General features: G+C 49.0%; 1 protein-coding gene across 2 annotated transcripts; it reads left to right on the top strand.

Annotated features, from left to right (window-relative positions):
- Positions 1–1197: 1197 nt before the first annotated feature.
- On the top strand, positions 1198–15170 carry wwc3 (WWC family member 3). Of its 2 annotated transcripts, none has more exons than XM_037249847.1 (20): positions 1198–1697; positions 6851–6960; positions 7115–7318; positions 7563–7639; positions 8346–8425; positions 10187–10316; positions 10519–10680; positions 10747–10808; positions 10904–11209; positions 11274–11363; positions 11474–11994; positions 12187–12307; positions 12388–12471; positions 12824–12910; positions 13010–13205; positions 13270–13440; positions 13508–13861; positions 14094–14423; positions 14502–14629; positions 14902–15170. In XM_037249847.1, the coding sequence occupies exons 1-20, from the start codon at positions 1546–1548 to the stop codon at positions 14972–14974; spliced, it is 3438 nt and encodes a 1145-aa protein (XP_037105742.1). In that variant the 5' UTR covers positions 1198–1545; the 3' UTR covers positions 14975–15170. The 2 variants fall into 2 exon arrangements, with proteins under 2 accessions (XP_037105742.1, XP_037105743.1); XM_037249848.1 differs by having other exon boundaries at positions 1199–1697; positions 13550–13861.
- Positions 15171–15293: the final 123 nt, after the last annotated feature.

The raw sequence follows: 15293 nt of genomic DNA, 5'->3' as shown, positions 1-15293 counted from the left end.
GGCGTGGGCAGAGTCGCTCACCCGTCCGTTGCAAAAAGTCAGTATCGCTCTGTTTGCGAAAGCCTTCCCCGACTACAATACATGAAAATTTAATGCAAATTAACCAAGAGAATTATTTCTTAAAACAAACTCATAAAACACGCCGAAGTGGTCGAAGTCGGACATTTGCAACCGACCTAATTGATTTTGGATGTGACCACTCCCACATCGGCGCAACCCTCCTGTGCTTTTGGCTGCAGGATTACCAACAGCCCCTAGTTTTATTTGATTTATGAAGCATGTTTTGACCGAAAATGTCTAAATGGTGCTGCCTTTGGAACAACACATTGTGAGTGACACTGCGGCCTATTGTGGAGTGTTCATATGGCCTGTGAGAAACGGCCTGTGGGAGGAGGCTGTGGATCACCGTTAGGATGTGAGATGGATGCGATGTGACACACACACACACACACACACACACATACATATGCATACACACTCATAAGCCATGCAGGAGATAAGAATGCAGAGATAAACTCCCCCTCAGGTGGAGAACAAACGCTCAGCTGACTGCAGTGACGCTCTCAGTCACACACACCATTGGTGGGAAGTAACCAAGTACAAATACTCTCTAACTACTGTACTCTACTGTACTCTACTGTACTCTACTGTATTGTACTCTACTCTACTCCATTCTACTTGAGTTTATATTTTTCTGACAGCTTTACAATTTTATTTTATGCATTGGAGAACAGATATCTGGATGGTCAACTTTCTTCGTCAAAATAGCCTTGTTACTTTTTTCAAAGGCAACTACCATGACGGTCAAAAACACATGACGTCATGGAGTGACAAAAAAATGGGTGCAATATTCACGTTGTGCTGTAGGTGGCGCCAATGTATATGAAAAACGATTCAAGCGCTCAGAGTTTGCACTGGAGGGAAAACTTGTTTGTTTTGAGGAAACTTTTTTCCCCGAGTTGTCATTAATCTTGCTTTCGATGGTCAAAACAGTCAATTAAATGACAGTTTAAGTGGAATTATCGGAGTTTAATGACACGATTCAACATCTTGTAATGGAAATAATAAATTATTAGCGGGGATTAATTAGCCAAAGTCAAGTCGAGTGACCGACTTAAAAAAAGTCAACTTTTTTTCTTTCCTTTTTTTTTTTTTTTTTTTTTTAAAGAGGGGCTGTTTTAAAGTGGACACGGAGGAGGCAGACAAGAGGAGGGGATTGGACAGAGTGGCCGAGCTCGCCCCGCACGTCCGTCCGTTTATGCAAATCCACCCCCGGCCCGAATAAGGACACGGAGGAATGAAACATGGTGGCGGAGGGATCAGGCCAACATGGAGGCGCGAGCACCGTGAGAGTACCGTCGCCGCCTCCTCTTTCTTTGTAAAGCGAAAACTTTGCTCTTTTCAATCGTGGGGCCGCGATGCGGTGAAGAGGAGCAACTGGTTGGCCGGCCCGGGGAGACACTGAGAGCAAACGACGACGACGACGAAGGAAGCAAAGAAGCAACGGGGCTGGAGCCCTCCGCTCAGCAGCGGCGGCCAGCCGCGATGCCGTGGCCGGGCGGAGGCGGCGGCAAGCGGCGAGAGAGCTCCGAGCTACCGCTGCCCGCCGGATGGGAGGAAGCCCGAGACTATGACGGAAGAGTGTTCTTCATCGACCACAACACTCGGCAAACGTCGTGGATAGACCCCAGAGATAGGTAAGAACCTCGAAGACGTCATTCGACGCATTTGACTTGAAAAGAAAAAGTGTCCGAATGATGCTTTGGGGGATTTTGTTGTTGTTCCTTTTCACACAAATGAACATTCCTTCATCACTCACGCAACTAAACCCTCCTCGTTCCGAAAAGTAACCATTTATGTTTTCAAATATTTCTGTTTTCCATTCCCATTTTACACACTCCCCTTGTGTGTGTTGATGACAAAGTGACTTGTATTATTCCAAATTCTCTAGTCGAGCCTGATTATCTTTTCTCCCTAAAGCCTTATTCCAAATATAATCAACTAATCAAACTGTGTGAATGTGTGTATTTATTTATTTGTGTGTGTGTGTGTCTTCCATTGATCTGCAGCATTCCAGCATCTCTCCCCTAACACTTTTGTCACCTCCTTTTGTGTATACTTTATTCCCGCTCCATCCTTTCCAATGTACGAAAATGTGTGTGAGACTGCCACTTTTGTAACTGCGTGTGTGTGCGTGGCCGTGAAAACTCCATCTCCCAGAAATCCAGGCAAAACTATGTCAGGAATGTTGCTAAAGTTGGGCCGCTGGGAAAAGCCGCGGGGAGGATGCGCGCCTCCAACCGGGACTGGGAATCCACCGAGTACTTTTGAGGATGGATCGGAAATTCGAAGCCGGGGCGATTCAAAGATACTTATTGTGCTCCCCCTCTCGCTTTAAAAAAAAAAGAAAAAATCCCAAAACATGTCTTTTTCCCCCTGTTCCTTCTCTTGCTGAAATTAGCCTGTTTTGAGGGGGTGGTCTTGTCTCCCTCTTTTGCTGGGTCAATGAAGATTTCATTGAGCCCAATGTTTAAAAGTGGACTTTGCAGCTTCCATTGAAGACTGGGAAGTGTGTGAGTAGGAATGAAAAATCATCCTTAAATAAATATGAAATATTGCCAGTGCCAGCCATCCGTATCAAAGTCTGCGCTTACATCGACCCGACAAAGCTTTAATACATCACAAAGATCATTCAAGTGACTTTTCCATAATATGACTCTTGTCTTGTTTCAAGTGATTCAAACAAAATGAATGCAGAAGTAGCGCGTCATCCAGATTAGAAAAAAAAACCTCATCTCCTCACCAGTTTTTGCTTCATCAGCAGTTTTCCAGTGATTCATAGATTTTCTCCATTGAAGGAATGCCTCCTTTCGCAAGCCCATGTTGACCTTTCGATAAATCAAAATACAACACGTACAATTCTATAAGAAATCGTTCGTCTTTGGTGTCATCGAACGGATATTTGAAAAGAATCCTTTTTGCCGATTCTACTCTTCCCAGCAGAATTCAATTGCGAGTCGGTGTGAATGGTTGTGTGTGAGTCGCCTGATTGACGGGTCATCAGTCCAGGGTGTGTGTCCTACCTCGTACGCTAAGTCAGCTGGGATAGACTTCAGCCTCCCCCCGTGACCCTGAACAGGATAAGCCCTGTTGAAAATGGACGGATGGCGAAAATTCCAAACATTCTTTTGCTACTCGCCTGCAGTTAGTTCTGTTGGACGCTATACGATTGCAAGCGGCGTTACCGTGACCGGACCAATTGAGTAACTCGCAAGTAATTTGATCTGTGACCACAAATGCCGTTAGTACAGAAATGCTAATCGTACAGAGGTGTCCAAACCTCGAGGGCCGCTGTCCTACATGTTTTAGATGTTTCCCTCCTCCAACGCTCTACAGAAGCCTGATAACCATCCTGATCCTTTCAATCAGGGGTGTTGAAGCAGAGAAACATCTAAAACATGCAGGGTAGCGGCCCTCGAGGACCAGATTTGAACACCTCAGTAGCCGTAAACCGCAGTCATGATAGTTGTTCTTTGCAGAGGATAAAGAATCTATACGCCTGAGTGTTGTTAGATCTGTCGACGCGTTGCTGACAAATTGCCGCTTGTTGTGAATCTCACATTTTTGCTCGAAAGCAAACAAAAAAATCATCCATAAAACGACTGGCGCCTTGAAAAACCTGTAAATCAGGATTCTTGTTCCTCAAGGCCGTGCTGTATTTGAATAAAACAGCCTCCACTATGTGGAAAAATAAAAATCGTCTGCAAGGACAGCGAGATTGGTCTCCTGATGAGTCTGCTGACTGACCCGCTGGCGAAAAACACAAGAGCCACTGAAGGCCAAAGCATAATTGTCAATGGTTGTTGCGATTCATGATGCCGCCGCCCAGCGTTGACGTGCGCTCGCTGACTGGATGTTTGCGTGAGCTCGCGGCATGTTGCGAAAAATTGGGTTAAGGTGCAAAGAACGCACAGAAGGGATCCCTCGGTCGAGCAGATGGTTTTTGTTTACCTTGTCGGGGTTACAATTGAGACCACTTCAAAACATTCCTCAAATAAATAGTCTTGAAATGATTTGTATTCAGATTTTTTAGGGTTTAAATGTTTGAGGATATTCATAAAAGAAATAATTGGATGAATAATTATTTCGTATTTTCTCCAAAATAATAATTGCAATAAAAATACATTTCATTTGTTTTTTTGGTACATTGATATTTAAATGAAAATAATCACATCTGCTTGTCTGAGGGGGGGGGGTCTCAGTTCACTCGGGGACGCCATTGCCGACTCACGCCGCTGCGTGGGTCTTTTTTGTTCCAGTGGAATGAGCGTCATGCTTGGCACGTTCAACACTAATGCCCGGGGGCTTGCTCGCTCGCTCGCTCGCAGCCTCAGAAAAAGCGTCAGAAGCGGGTGTAAGGGGGAGTGGCCGCGGTGGGGTGGTTCCCACGTGTCCACAACCCGTCCCGGCGGGCCCCCTCTATTAGCTCTGTTATGCAAGCCTGCGCCCGGCAAAGGGAGGCCATTATGCCGGCGCACAAAGCACACCAAATTCAATTATTCTGGAAAGGGTGAGCTGTGTTCGCAGGCGCCCAGAGGTTATTCACATGCGCTGAACCCCGCTTTTATTTTGCTTCCCACAGTGTTTTCATTATGTGCCAAGGGGGCGTCGCTTGAGCTCCGTGTCATTTGGCCCGTGTGCTCTTTTTATGTTTTTCATCATCCTTCTTTAACACCGTGCTATCTTGACTGTGAAGTGGCCTAAATAGATTGATTTTCAATTTACAAACTTTTTCATGTTGGACTTTGAGCCATTTTTTTTTTTGGATTGAAAATTTTGATATATTGTACATATTGTATATATTTGAAATACGGTTTTAAGGAGTCAAAGGGTGACGGAGGCCCAAATGTTGCTCGGCGTAGTTGTCTGTGAACGGGCCCCGCTCAGAAGAATGCAACCTAAACAGGACATGCCAAACTCTGCGAGCCATCAGGGCCTCTATTGTTCCACATTGGTGCACAATTCTTATTGAAAAGCAGAAAAAGTCGTCGCCTCAACGCTTTAGCTGTGCTCCAGGCAAACGACCCGATTCCAATTCCGTTGAATCCAACTTGCAGTTGTACGGTACCCTCAGTGTCTAACAATAGCAACAGTATAAATTAATTTGTGATTGTGTTTTAACTTAATATTATTAAAACTAATAGTAGGCTGTCGTTTGTTCTGCACTAACTGGGTGACTTTTTTCATCCCATTCGTGATGCTACGCTAGTGATGCTACAAACAAGCGACTCTGAACCTGGCTGGGGCTTTTCCGCCATACTTTCCACGAAACTCTCCTGGCCAAATAAGAGCAGTGACACTTTTATTCCCGGCACACACCGCCCACCCTCATCTCTTCTCCCCGCTCGCAGACGCTACTTTTAGGAGGCCTAATTCTATCGGATTTAACACATAAAGGCACACAAGCAGATTCCGTCTGCATATCAGCTGCTTTAAGCCGTGCTCTGAAATCCTGCACCCGCCCGCCCGCCTCAGACGAGGCCCGAGCGTGAGTGACATTCCTCCCAAAGTTGTTTTCACGTTTCTTTTTTAAACACACAATGGAATTTTGAGGCCGGCACCACTTGTGGCCTTTTTGTGGGCCATCTATAGAGGGGCTTGGGGGGGGTTGCTAATTAAAAATTGAGATTTAACTTGGGATTGATATTTGTCTTCTAACAAAAAGTGAGGAGATTCCGCATGTTGGAGAATTTCTGGCCTCCAGTTTCACATGCCTTTCTCACGCCACCGCAGCGGAGACCCTGTCGCCGGGCAGAAAGCGGCTGGCACGGGAGGGAAATATCCTCCGGGCCGGATTATTCTAGAATTAGCAAATGTCTCTTGACAACTAAATATATTTTTCATGGAAGGTGCGAAAGCGTCGCTCCACAGCTGGACATGCTTGCGAGTCTGCCTCGGCTAATTTCAGAAAACTCTTTTTCGCCACACCGATGTATGGAATGTGTGCACGGAATGTTACACACACACACACACACACACACACACACCGCTTTAAAATACTTTTGTAAAATTATTTTGAGATGAAATAAAAGACTTTCATTTTTTAAAATGTTTATTATTTTATTGTCCATGATACGGGGTCACTGGATGTCACTGTGTCACTATGACAACTCGTTTTGCTGCATGTACAAATATGCGCGCCTGGCTTGTGTGTGTGTTTTATTGAGAGACAGAAGTGACCACGCCGTCACAAGACTGCAGAACAAAGCAAACATTCACATGCAGTATGATTAGAATCTGCGAGCGGACATGTTTTTCCCCCTCAAGACGGTGACGTTGAACAACAACAACCAGAGAAATGAAATTGCATGAGATTGCTGACAAGCTGATATGGAATTAATTGAATTGTCCAAAATGGAGACTGGAAGGCTCCGTCAAGAAATGTGTAAAGTGCTGCGTGGAGTTTTTCATTTTGTTTGGGTCGTTGGGATGACTTCCCAAGATGACACAAGTGCCCCGAACGTGGTAGGCAGACACAAGCTGCTGTTCTTGAGCGGCTTTTCTTCCTCCTGCTTGTGTGTGCAGACATGACTTGAGTGTGTTTACCTTTAGCAAACACTTGAAATGAGGTGTTTGCCTCCTTGTTGTTTGTGCGTGTGCACTTTCACCTGTCTGTCACCTGCCTGACACGCGACCATTCATACATGCTGTTTTGAGTTTTAGTTGAATGTTTTCCAAAATCAAAAAAACAAAAAGTTGTTGCCTCATTGGAAGGATCGGGACGACTGAGACTTTGGACTGTATTGTTGGTTGGAGTGTCAATCAGTCCGATTTAATGGCGTCTCTTCAGGATCACCAAGCCGCTGAGCTTCGCCGACTGTGTCGGAGATGAGCTGCCCCTCGGCTGGGAGGAGGTCTATGACCAGCAAGTGGGCGTCTACTACATCGACCACATCAACAGTGAGTAGCCCACAGCGATCTGTACTTCTTTCCCCCCTCAAGTATCGGGTGGCTGGTATCGAGGTCCTCTACGAGTACCCGATACCTGCAGGTTTAGTTTCTTGTTGCTGTGGAAGTCTCACCGGTGGCGGTCTCACCTTGTGGCGTCCCTCAGAGACCACGCAGATCGAGAACCCGCGCACCCAATGGCGGCAGGAGCAGGAGCGCATGTTGAAGGAGTACCTGGTGGTGGCGCAGGAGGCCCTCCGAGCCAAAAAGGAGATGTACCTGGTCAAGCAGCAGCGTCTGGAGCTGGCCCAGCGCGAAATGTTGCTCTTCCACGAGCTTTCCGAGGACAGCCGCTCCGTTGCGAGCAGCGGTAAGACGCTAGCGAGGTCGGCGACATTAAAAAAGGCTACGATGAAGGACCATGAGAATTGTTGGTAGCGTCATAGTCCTTTTCACATCAAGTTGAATGTCAGAGTACATCCAGAACACCCAATTATTATTATTTGGTTTTATTTTTGTATTTTGGTTTCATCTTCACCTCAGATTCTGCTTTCAGCAAGCCGCAACTCACTCCCCTTCTGCTTTCTTTCTCGTGTGTGTGTGTGTGTCCACAGCGATCTCTGGCTCGTCCTCAGGCGCGAAATACGACCCAGACCAAATCAAAGTGGAAGTGGCTTGTAGGCGAGAGCGGGTGAGTCATTATCAAGGGAGAACAATGGGCTGCCACCGGGGCAAAGGGGGCGGCCGGGACAGCTGGGCGGTCGGGCGGGCGGGCGGGGTGTTGCCCCGACAGGATACCGTGGCCCGGGGCCTCTCGAGGATGAGGATGAGCTCAACATCAAAAGGTCACGGCGAGGCGAGGCAGCTCATATTTTGGGTTCTATACAACGCTAATGTAGCACATTCATCTCCCTTTAGGTGTCCGAATACTTTTGTCCGTGTAGCCTCTCTCCTAAGTGTCCTCACGGTGACCTCGCCGCCGACGCACACGAGACGAGGGCAGCGCAATCCGCATGACGCTGCTGTACTCGTCAGATGACCCCATAAAGAAAAAAAAAAGAATAATGAAATGACACGGGCGGCGCCATCGCAAGCTTTTCTCTTCTTTCGGGAAATTCATTCATTGCGATTAAAATGTGAAATCATGAATTGTCCTGTTAATCTATGAAATTGTGAAAGTCTGCTATAATTTGATTTAATGAGACGAATTAATTTCCGGGGTGGGGGGGGTTCTTGGTCTTGGATTTTTTTTTAAACATTTACTATATTCACTGGTGCTTTTATTCCAATTTTAAGAAGTGGCGTGCAGCCAGTGGGTGTGATAGTGCTGAGCGTGCACTTTAAATGGAGAGGAAACCTAATGATCTGCCCTTTCCCGGTCCTCGTGGCCTTTGCAGCTTTCCCGACTGAAGCACGAGCTGGCCCAGGTGAGGCAGGAGCTGCAGTACAAGGAAATGGGCGTGGAGACGCTGCAGGAGTGAGTGTGACCGCCACCCTTCCTCGTCAACACCCTTCTTCCTCACCACCCTTTCCCCTTGGCGCTCTCTCGCTCTCCATTTCTACTTTCAAAAGATGGAAAACACTTTTTAGAGGCTAACTCGCACGTCGCTGGTCAGGACTAGCTAACTTCCGCTTACTTGTTCACTCGTACTCGCTAAACAGCACGACAAAACGGATCGTTTTCAAACACAATCGCTTTCTTTTTGTCTCGGGAGAAAGTGAAGCTCTGCCGCCCACAGGACGGGGAATAAAAGTACGTTGAGTAACTGCAAATGGAGGGTCCCTGGAAAAGGGAGTGGGAGGTGCGGGGGGGGGGTCCCCACCTCAGGAAGAGGATGCACCAGTAGAGTGCAGGGAGCCAAGGAGAGGAAGTGGGGGGGGCGCACAGTTTGGAAAACAGTGCAGCGAGATATCTGCGAGCAAATTCCTCAGCACTTCCTGACTCGCTTATCTGCCAGATGTACACAACTGCACACGTTCCCAGAATAACCTGCACAGATTGTGCACCGTGTATGTGTGTGTTTGTTGTGCATGGTGTGTATGTTTGTGTGGATGCAGTGCATTGTGTTTGTGGAGAGCGGGGGCCACCTCGGGCTGTTGTGGCCAATAGGTCGTCCACACTGTGTGGCATCAGATCAAACGCACACTTTTGACTCGCTAGCCGACACAATTGCGCCTTTTATCTCCAACAGAGATTGGGGCAATACGTACGTTGTTCACATTGTTGCGCATTTGTGTGGAATTTGTTTTGTATTTGTAAGAAAGAGAATATACTTAGCCTTTACTCTTGTAAAAGTTTTTTTTTATTATTATTACAAATCTTAGTCGAATTTTATTCTTGTAAATGTACAACTTTTTTACATTTTTGTAAAACTGCATTTTTCCTCGAATATTTTTGAATTCATTTTATATGATCTATTGTCTTGGAGTTAATTTTATTTTTTGTAAATATTTTATTCTTCTAAAATGACCCTTTTTGGACGCAATTACACCCAATGATATTTTTGGATCAAGACTTCATTCTCAGGACATATAACTTAACTCTCGTAGCATGTTTCTTTTTTCTTTTCTTTTTTCAGTATGGGTCTTCCCCCCCTCCCCTCCTTCTTATAAGCATATAAACTCCACGGCCTTGCTAGTGTGTGTGTGGTGTGGTGGGGGTTTGTGATGGAGGTGAGGCGGCAGGGGGGTGTTGGGGGTCTGAACAAAGCAGGTCTTGTTGCCTGATGGCTGGCTGAACACTACCTGCTGTTGAAGGGCCGTGAAGGAAGCGGGCTGCGGTGAGCACGGCGGCCACGTGCCAGACCCGGCGACAGGGGCGGAGGAGGGCGCCCTCCGCCTCACCCCACCCCTTCCAGTGCCCCCCCCCCATCCTCCCTTGCAACCACGCTATAGAACATAAGCCGATTCACCTCAGGGCCACAGCGGCAGATTGGTTCCGTTTTGTTTTTCTGGAGCTCAATGATGAAAAGGCACTTTGAAGCACAGTGTGACAGAGTAGACACTGGATACGCACTGAGGAAATCCTTTGAAAGGAAAACTTGAAAAGCAGCTTGAACAATAGGATGTCCACGTTCCAGTCACGAAACTCGTCTCGGGTTAAAATCAGCGAGACTTTTTTTGTCATCAATATTAACCATTTTTCTCAATATTGCGAGTTGATTCATAGAAACATGTTTTATTTATTTTGTTTATCTCATCCAAACTATCTTAAGTAAATGTTTTTGTCCCGGTTCAGGATCGACCGCAAGATGTCGTGCAATCAGACCAACTACAAGCTGGACGAGGCCCAGGCCATCTTCAACGAGCTGCGTAACATCAAAAAGGCCATCAGCGCCGGCGAGAAGGAGAGGCAGGACCTCATCCAGGTGCGATTCATTCACTGCTCAACGTCTTTCCAGACGTGTGAGTCAGCTGGCGCGTTCCACTCATTCCGCCAGACAAGAAAAAAAGAATTCCCACATGACAAAGCTGGTGACTCACTGGGAAATTCTCATTTGTTTATTTGCAACTTCTTCAGTCCTTCATTAGCTCCTTGATGATTTATAATCAATATTTCTATTATTTTAGAGCCTGGCCAAGATGACGGTGAACTTCCAGAGCAGCTTGTCTGCGGGTCACGCAGCTGGCGAGGTGGCCAATAGCAGCGGAGGGGGCGGGGCCACGGTGGCGGGCGAGCATCAGCAGCAATACTGCGACGCCGGCTGCCAGACGGACATGATGATGGGAGAGGTCGTACCCTCATCCTCACGTGAGTCGGACCTGTGAGTCGTTTACTGACGGCCATCTTGTCTACAGGACTCCCCTCACACGGTGGACAAAGTCAAAGTCAACTGGCAGTACGAGGAGGCCAAGAAGAAGTAAGCGTCTTTGCGATATGTTTTTACTTCCTCCGAAAAAATGTAATGTCTGTAATATTTATTAAATGAGTGTGGGTCACCTATGTGTCCACCAGGGTGCAGAGTATCCAGCACCAGCTGGCCCAGCTAGACAGCGAGAGCTGGTCGGGCCGAGCCGAAGCCGACCGGGATCGAGATTTCATGCAGCTGTTGCGGGAGAAGGAGGCTCTGCTGCACGACATCATCATGGCTAGTAAGCAGCACAAGAAGGCTCATGGTCCCGATCGGGCTCCCGATCCTGGTGAGAGTCCGGAACCCGGTCCCGGTCCCGAAACGCTGCGCCAGCTGGAGGAGGAACGCTGCCGATTGGAGGAGGAAGTGCAGAGGGCTCACAGCTCACAGAGTCAAGGAGCCAATCAGAGGTCAGCGTCGACTCGATTCGACTCAACTCGACTCACCATGGAACTGCTTAATGTTTGTGTCCAGACTTCTGCAGCAGGAGAAGAGAAATGTGTTGCTGAGACAACTGGAGGAGGCCACGCGCATCACCACCTACCTTCACTCGCAGCTCAAGAGGTGTGTCATCATGCTTTCCAGATTGATTCCAAATATTTTGTACGTCACATCATGGTGTAAAGCTCTCTTCACTTCATCCCGTCTTGAGATTTCATTTGCGTGTCTGCCAGCCTATCTGCCAGCTCCCTGACGGTGTCCTCCAGCAGCAGCCGCGGCTCGCTGGCGTCCAGCCGCGGCTCGCTGGCATCCAGCCGGGGCTCCCTCAGCTCCATCAGCTTCAGCGACATCTACGGCCTGCCGCAATACGAGCGCCACGAGGAGCCGGCCGACGCCCACCTGCGCTATGCCCCGCCCCCGGAGCCGGCGTCCAGGGACACGTACACGCCTGAGCCGGCCGCGCCTAGCAAGGCCAAGCGCGCTCACGACACTCCGCAGTCGCTGGCCTCGCTGTCGTCGCGCTCGTCGCTGTCCTCGCTGTCGCCGCCCAGCTCGCCCATGGACACGCCCTACCACTCCACGTCTCAGGACTGCCCCCTGACGCAAATGACAGAGGAGTACATGGAGCAGGCGGGCCGCGGGCTCCTGGAGGGTCTGCGCGCCCAGTCGCAGCAGGACGCCCTCGCCGCCGCCGCCGTGCACCCTGCGGACGCTAAGAACCACGGAGGCTCTCAGGGGCCTTTCAACTCAACTGGTGGGTAATTTAAAAAAAAAAACTTCTCAGTGAAAAAACGTTTGATGGTACCACGTTCCAGTCACACTTACACGTGAACATATGTTGTCCGTCCATTCGTGTACATGCGTTGTGCAAACATTTGTCCGCTCGCACGGAAAGGTCGACCGTGGGTCTGTGCGTTCACACGCACACTTCAACTGTCATGTGCAGGAGTGACGCTGCGCGGCAACAGCGGCAGCAGAAGCAGCAGGAGGACCAGGAGGGTCTCGGCCGGCATCTCCGAGGACGCTCTGGCCACAGACAGCGGCGTCTTCGAGGCCTGGGGTAGGAGGTGAGTGGAGGCCACATATGGATTTAAAGTCAAGTTGTCAGAAAAAATCTATAAAAAATCTGACGTGTGCTTTCCACCAGAGCGGAGGAATCTGAAGAGATGTCCTACCTGAAGGAGCAGACGTGGTCGGCCGGCGAGCCGACGCAGATCCAGCTGGGACTGCTGTGAGTTTCCTTCCCTCCGTATATTCTTTATCCTCTGCATAGAGCAACTATGGCGAGGCCAATCTGTGGCTTACTGAGAAGTTGTGACATCTCCTTCAAATAAATCTGGATTATACTAACGCCAGGGGGCCACATTAGCAAACTGTGTGAGTAATTGTCACCCACCCAAACTTGTTTTTCCTAACTGCAAAGCATGAGACTCATCACGGCCTGACACCAGAATGCCACCAGATGGCGCCACCGTCATGGCCTGAGCTCAAATTGAAGTTTCTCACTGTACTTTCCGATTGTATTTATTGATATTTTCATTTTTCCAAATTTCACCTGCGCATTCTCGTTGTTTGCCTTCCAGGTGGGAGTCTACCTCCCAGTCCCTGCGTCTCCATCTGCTCCAGCTCAGGAATCTGAGCAGGTCCGTCGTGAGGGACGGATACAAAGTGTGAGTCCGGTCACTCTGGCTTTGTTGTCCATTTGTCAGACGAGTGCAAAAGTGTGTGTAAGGCAGACCTATAATATTGTTGTCAAAATGTATTTTCAGCTTCGTGAAGGTGCACCTGATTCCGCCGGACGCAGGGCGAGCCTGCGCCTTCTACTGCTGCACGGCTCTGGAGCCGCACACGCACGTGAGCTTCAACGAAGGCTTTCGCGTTCCCGTGCCCGTCAACGCCCTGGCCGGCTGTGCCCTGCAGCTGTCCCTGTGCTCGCTTGGCCCGCAGGCTCAGGAGGAGCTCCTGGTAGGTCGAAGGGGAGAAGAAAAAAAAAATTCCACGGTTGTAAATCGTGTGTGTGCGTGTGTAGGGCAGAGCACAGGTGGGCCTGGCTGAATGTGAGGGGAGTACAGAGATGGTCTACCACTGGCTGAGGGTTCAAATGTTCAGCGGGGCGGAGCCTCAGAGACCCGAGGTGAGAGGTCAGGGTCAGCGGCGACCTCACGATGGGCCTGAGGATGAGCACAGACCGAGAGCTCCGGTAAAGATGATTTCGTAATAAGAGTCAAATCCACGGATGCATATTACGCAAACATTTCCTGTTTTAGGATTATTGTCATGTGAGTGAAATGGGTTTCTCGCCAACCCAGGAGAGCTCGTGCGGACTGTTATCCCGCACTGACGCCGACCCGGACTCGGACCCGCTGCCGAGGCTGCAGGCCGAGTCGGTGGACAGCGGCTGCAGCAACAGCATGCCGAGCGAACGGATGCTGGGAAAGGTGGCCGTGCTGAAGGTGGAGAAGGCCACCATGACGGAAGGACACTTTGCCGAGGCGGTGCGAGTGCGAGGCAAAGAGAGGGGCGGGGCTCGCTGGGGCCACGCGGCACCTTTCATGCGCGGCAGCACTATTGTGCGCTCACAGACCTTCTCTCCCGGAGCTCGCAGTCAGTACGTCTGCAGGGTAAATAGCCTCGTAAAAGATGTCGGCAAAGCTCGTAAAAATAGAGAAGCTCGTAAAGCTTAAATCATGCGTCTAGTATGTACGTGATAATGAACGTGTTCCAGACTGCATTCGGTCGTTCAAACAAACCACCTTGACGTGATGCTAATCAATAGCTGGTCTGGCTAACATGCTACAAATCAAATATGCCACTTTATTTATTCATTTTTCCCATGTGTCGTTATTGCCGCAGTTGTACCGCAGCGACAGCGACAGCTCCACCCTACCAAAGAAAACGCCCTTTGTCCGAAACACGCTGGAGCGGCGGACGCTGCGCTACAAGCAGCAGTCGTACCGTTCCTCGCTAGCCGAGCAGCCCACGCGCACCTCCCTGGACCTGGAGCTGGACCTCCAGGCCTGCAGGACGCGCCAGAGGCAGCTGAGCGAGGAGCTGAACGCCCTCAGGGAGCTGAAGCTGCGTCTGGAGGAGCCGCCGCCGCCACCCCGCCAACCTGGAGAGTTGCCCCACTGGGCCCTGAGGGACGAACGCTTCCGCTGTCTTCTCAGAGAGGCGCACAGACAGGTCGGACGCACGTGACACCGAGGCGCAACGTTTTGGTGGCGGCTTGGCGTGACGCGAGCGCTTCCTCCGTGGTTGCAGGCGGGTCAGAGCGAGCAGGAGCAGCGTCAGGAGGAGGAGGTCGGCAGGAGGCTGAGGAAGGCATCCAAAGAGCTTCTGCACATGAGGGGGCAGAGCCACAAGGAGCCACTTCCCGTTCACACGTTCAGGTCAGTCAAACCAACCCACACATCCTCATCAGGCAATCTTTTGGGTTCAAAAAAATGTCAATCTTCACCAAGATGTTTGATGATAAAATAGGAAAAAAATGGAGAGAATAGAATAGAAAAAGCGTCTATAACTGCCACCCATCACATTGAAACTTAGCACATCAAATAAAAAAGAAAATCAAAAGACAGAATTACCTATAGTTGGGTCAACACATTTTTTGCGGCATTTGCATCTTTCTGCGGTATTTGACTCGAGTTAAATTTGTCTTTAGAGAGAAGATGGCTTTTTTCACCAGACCAAGGTTCAACATAAACGTACCTCCTTTACCGGCTGACGATGTGTGACGTGCGCCCCTTCCCGCGTCACATGACATGAAGTATTTGTGCTACTTGCCTCACACGCACTCACACACACACACACACACACACACAAAAGAAGTCAAGAAGAGTTTGTGTGTCATGAAGAAACTCTTCTTATTCCTGCACGAGTGTCTTCTGCTTGCCAGATGGGAACAAAAATTAAAAAAAGAAAAAAAGAAAATACACACACAAAGCTACTCACTGTACTGTAACTTATTTTATAGTACTTTTTTCCTTGAAGGAAATTTGGAAAAAACAAATAGATCATGAAATAAAACCTGCTTCCCGCTTTCATGTGTATTTT

This window comes from Syngnathus acus, chromosome 4, assembly GCF_901709675.1.
Source record: "Syngnathus acus chromosome 4, fSynAcu1.2, whole genome shotgun sequence".
In the NCBI taxonomy this organism is placed as follows: domain Eukaryota; kingdom Metazoa; phylum Chordata; class Actinopteri; order Syngnathiformes; family Syngnathidae; genus Syngnathus; species Syngnathus acus.
Note: the sequence above shows the minus strand (reverse complement) of the source record. Positions and strands in the feature narration are given on the sequence as shown.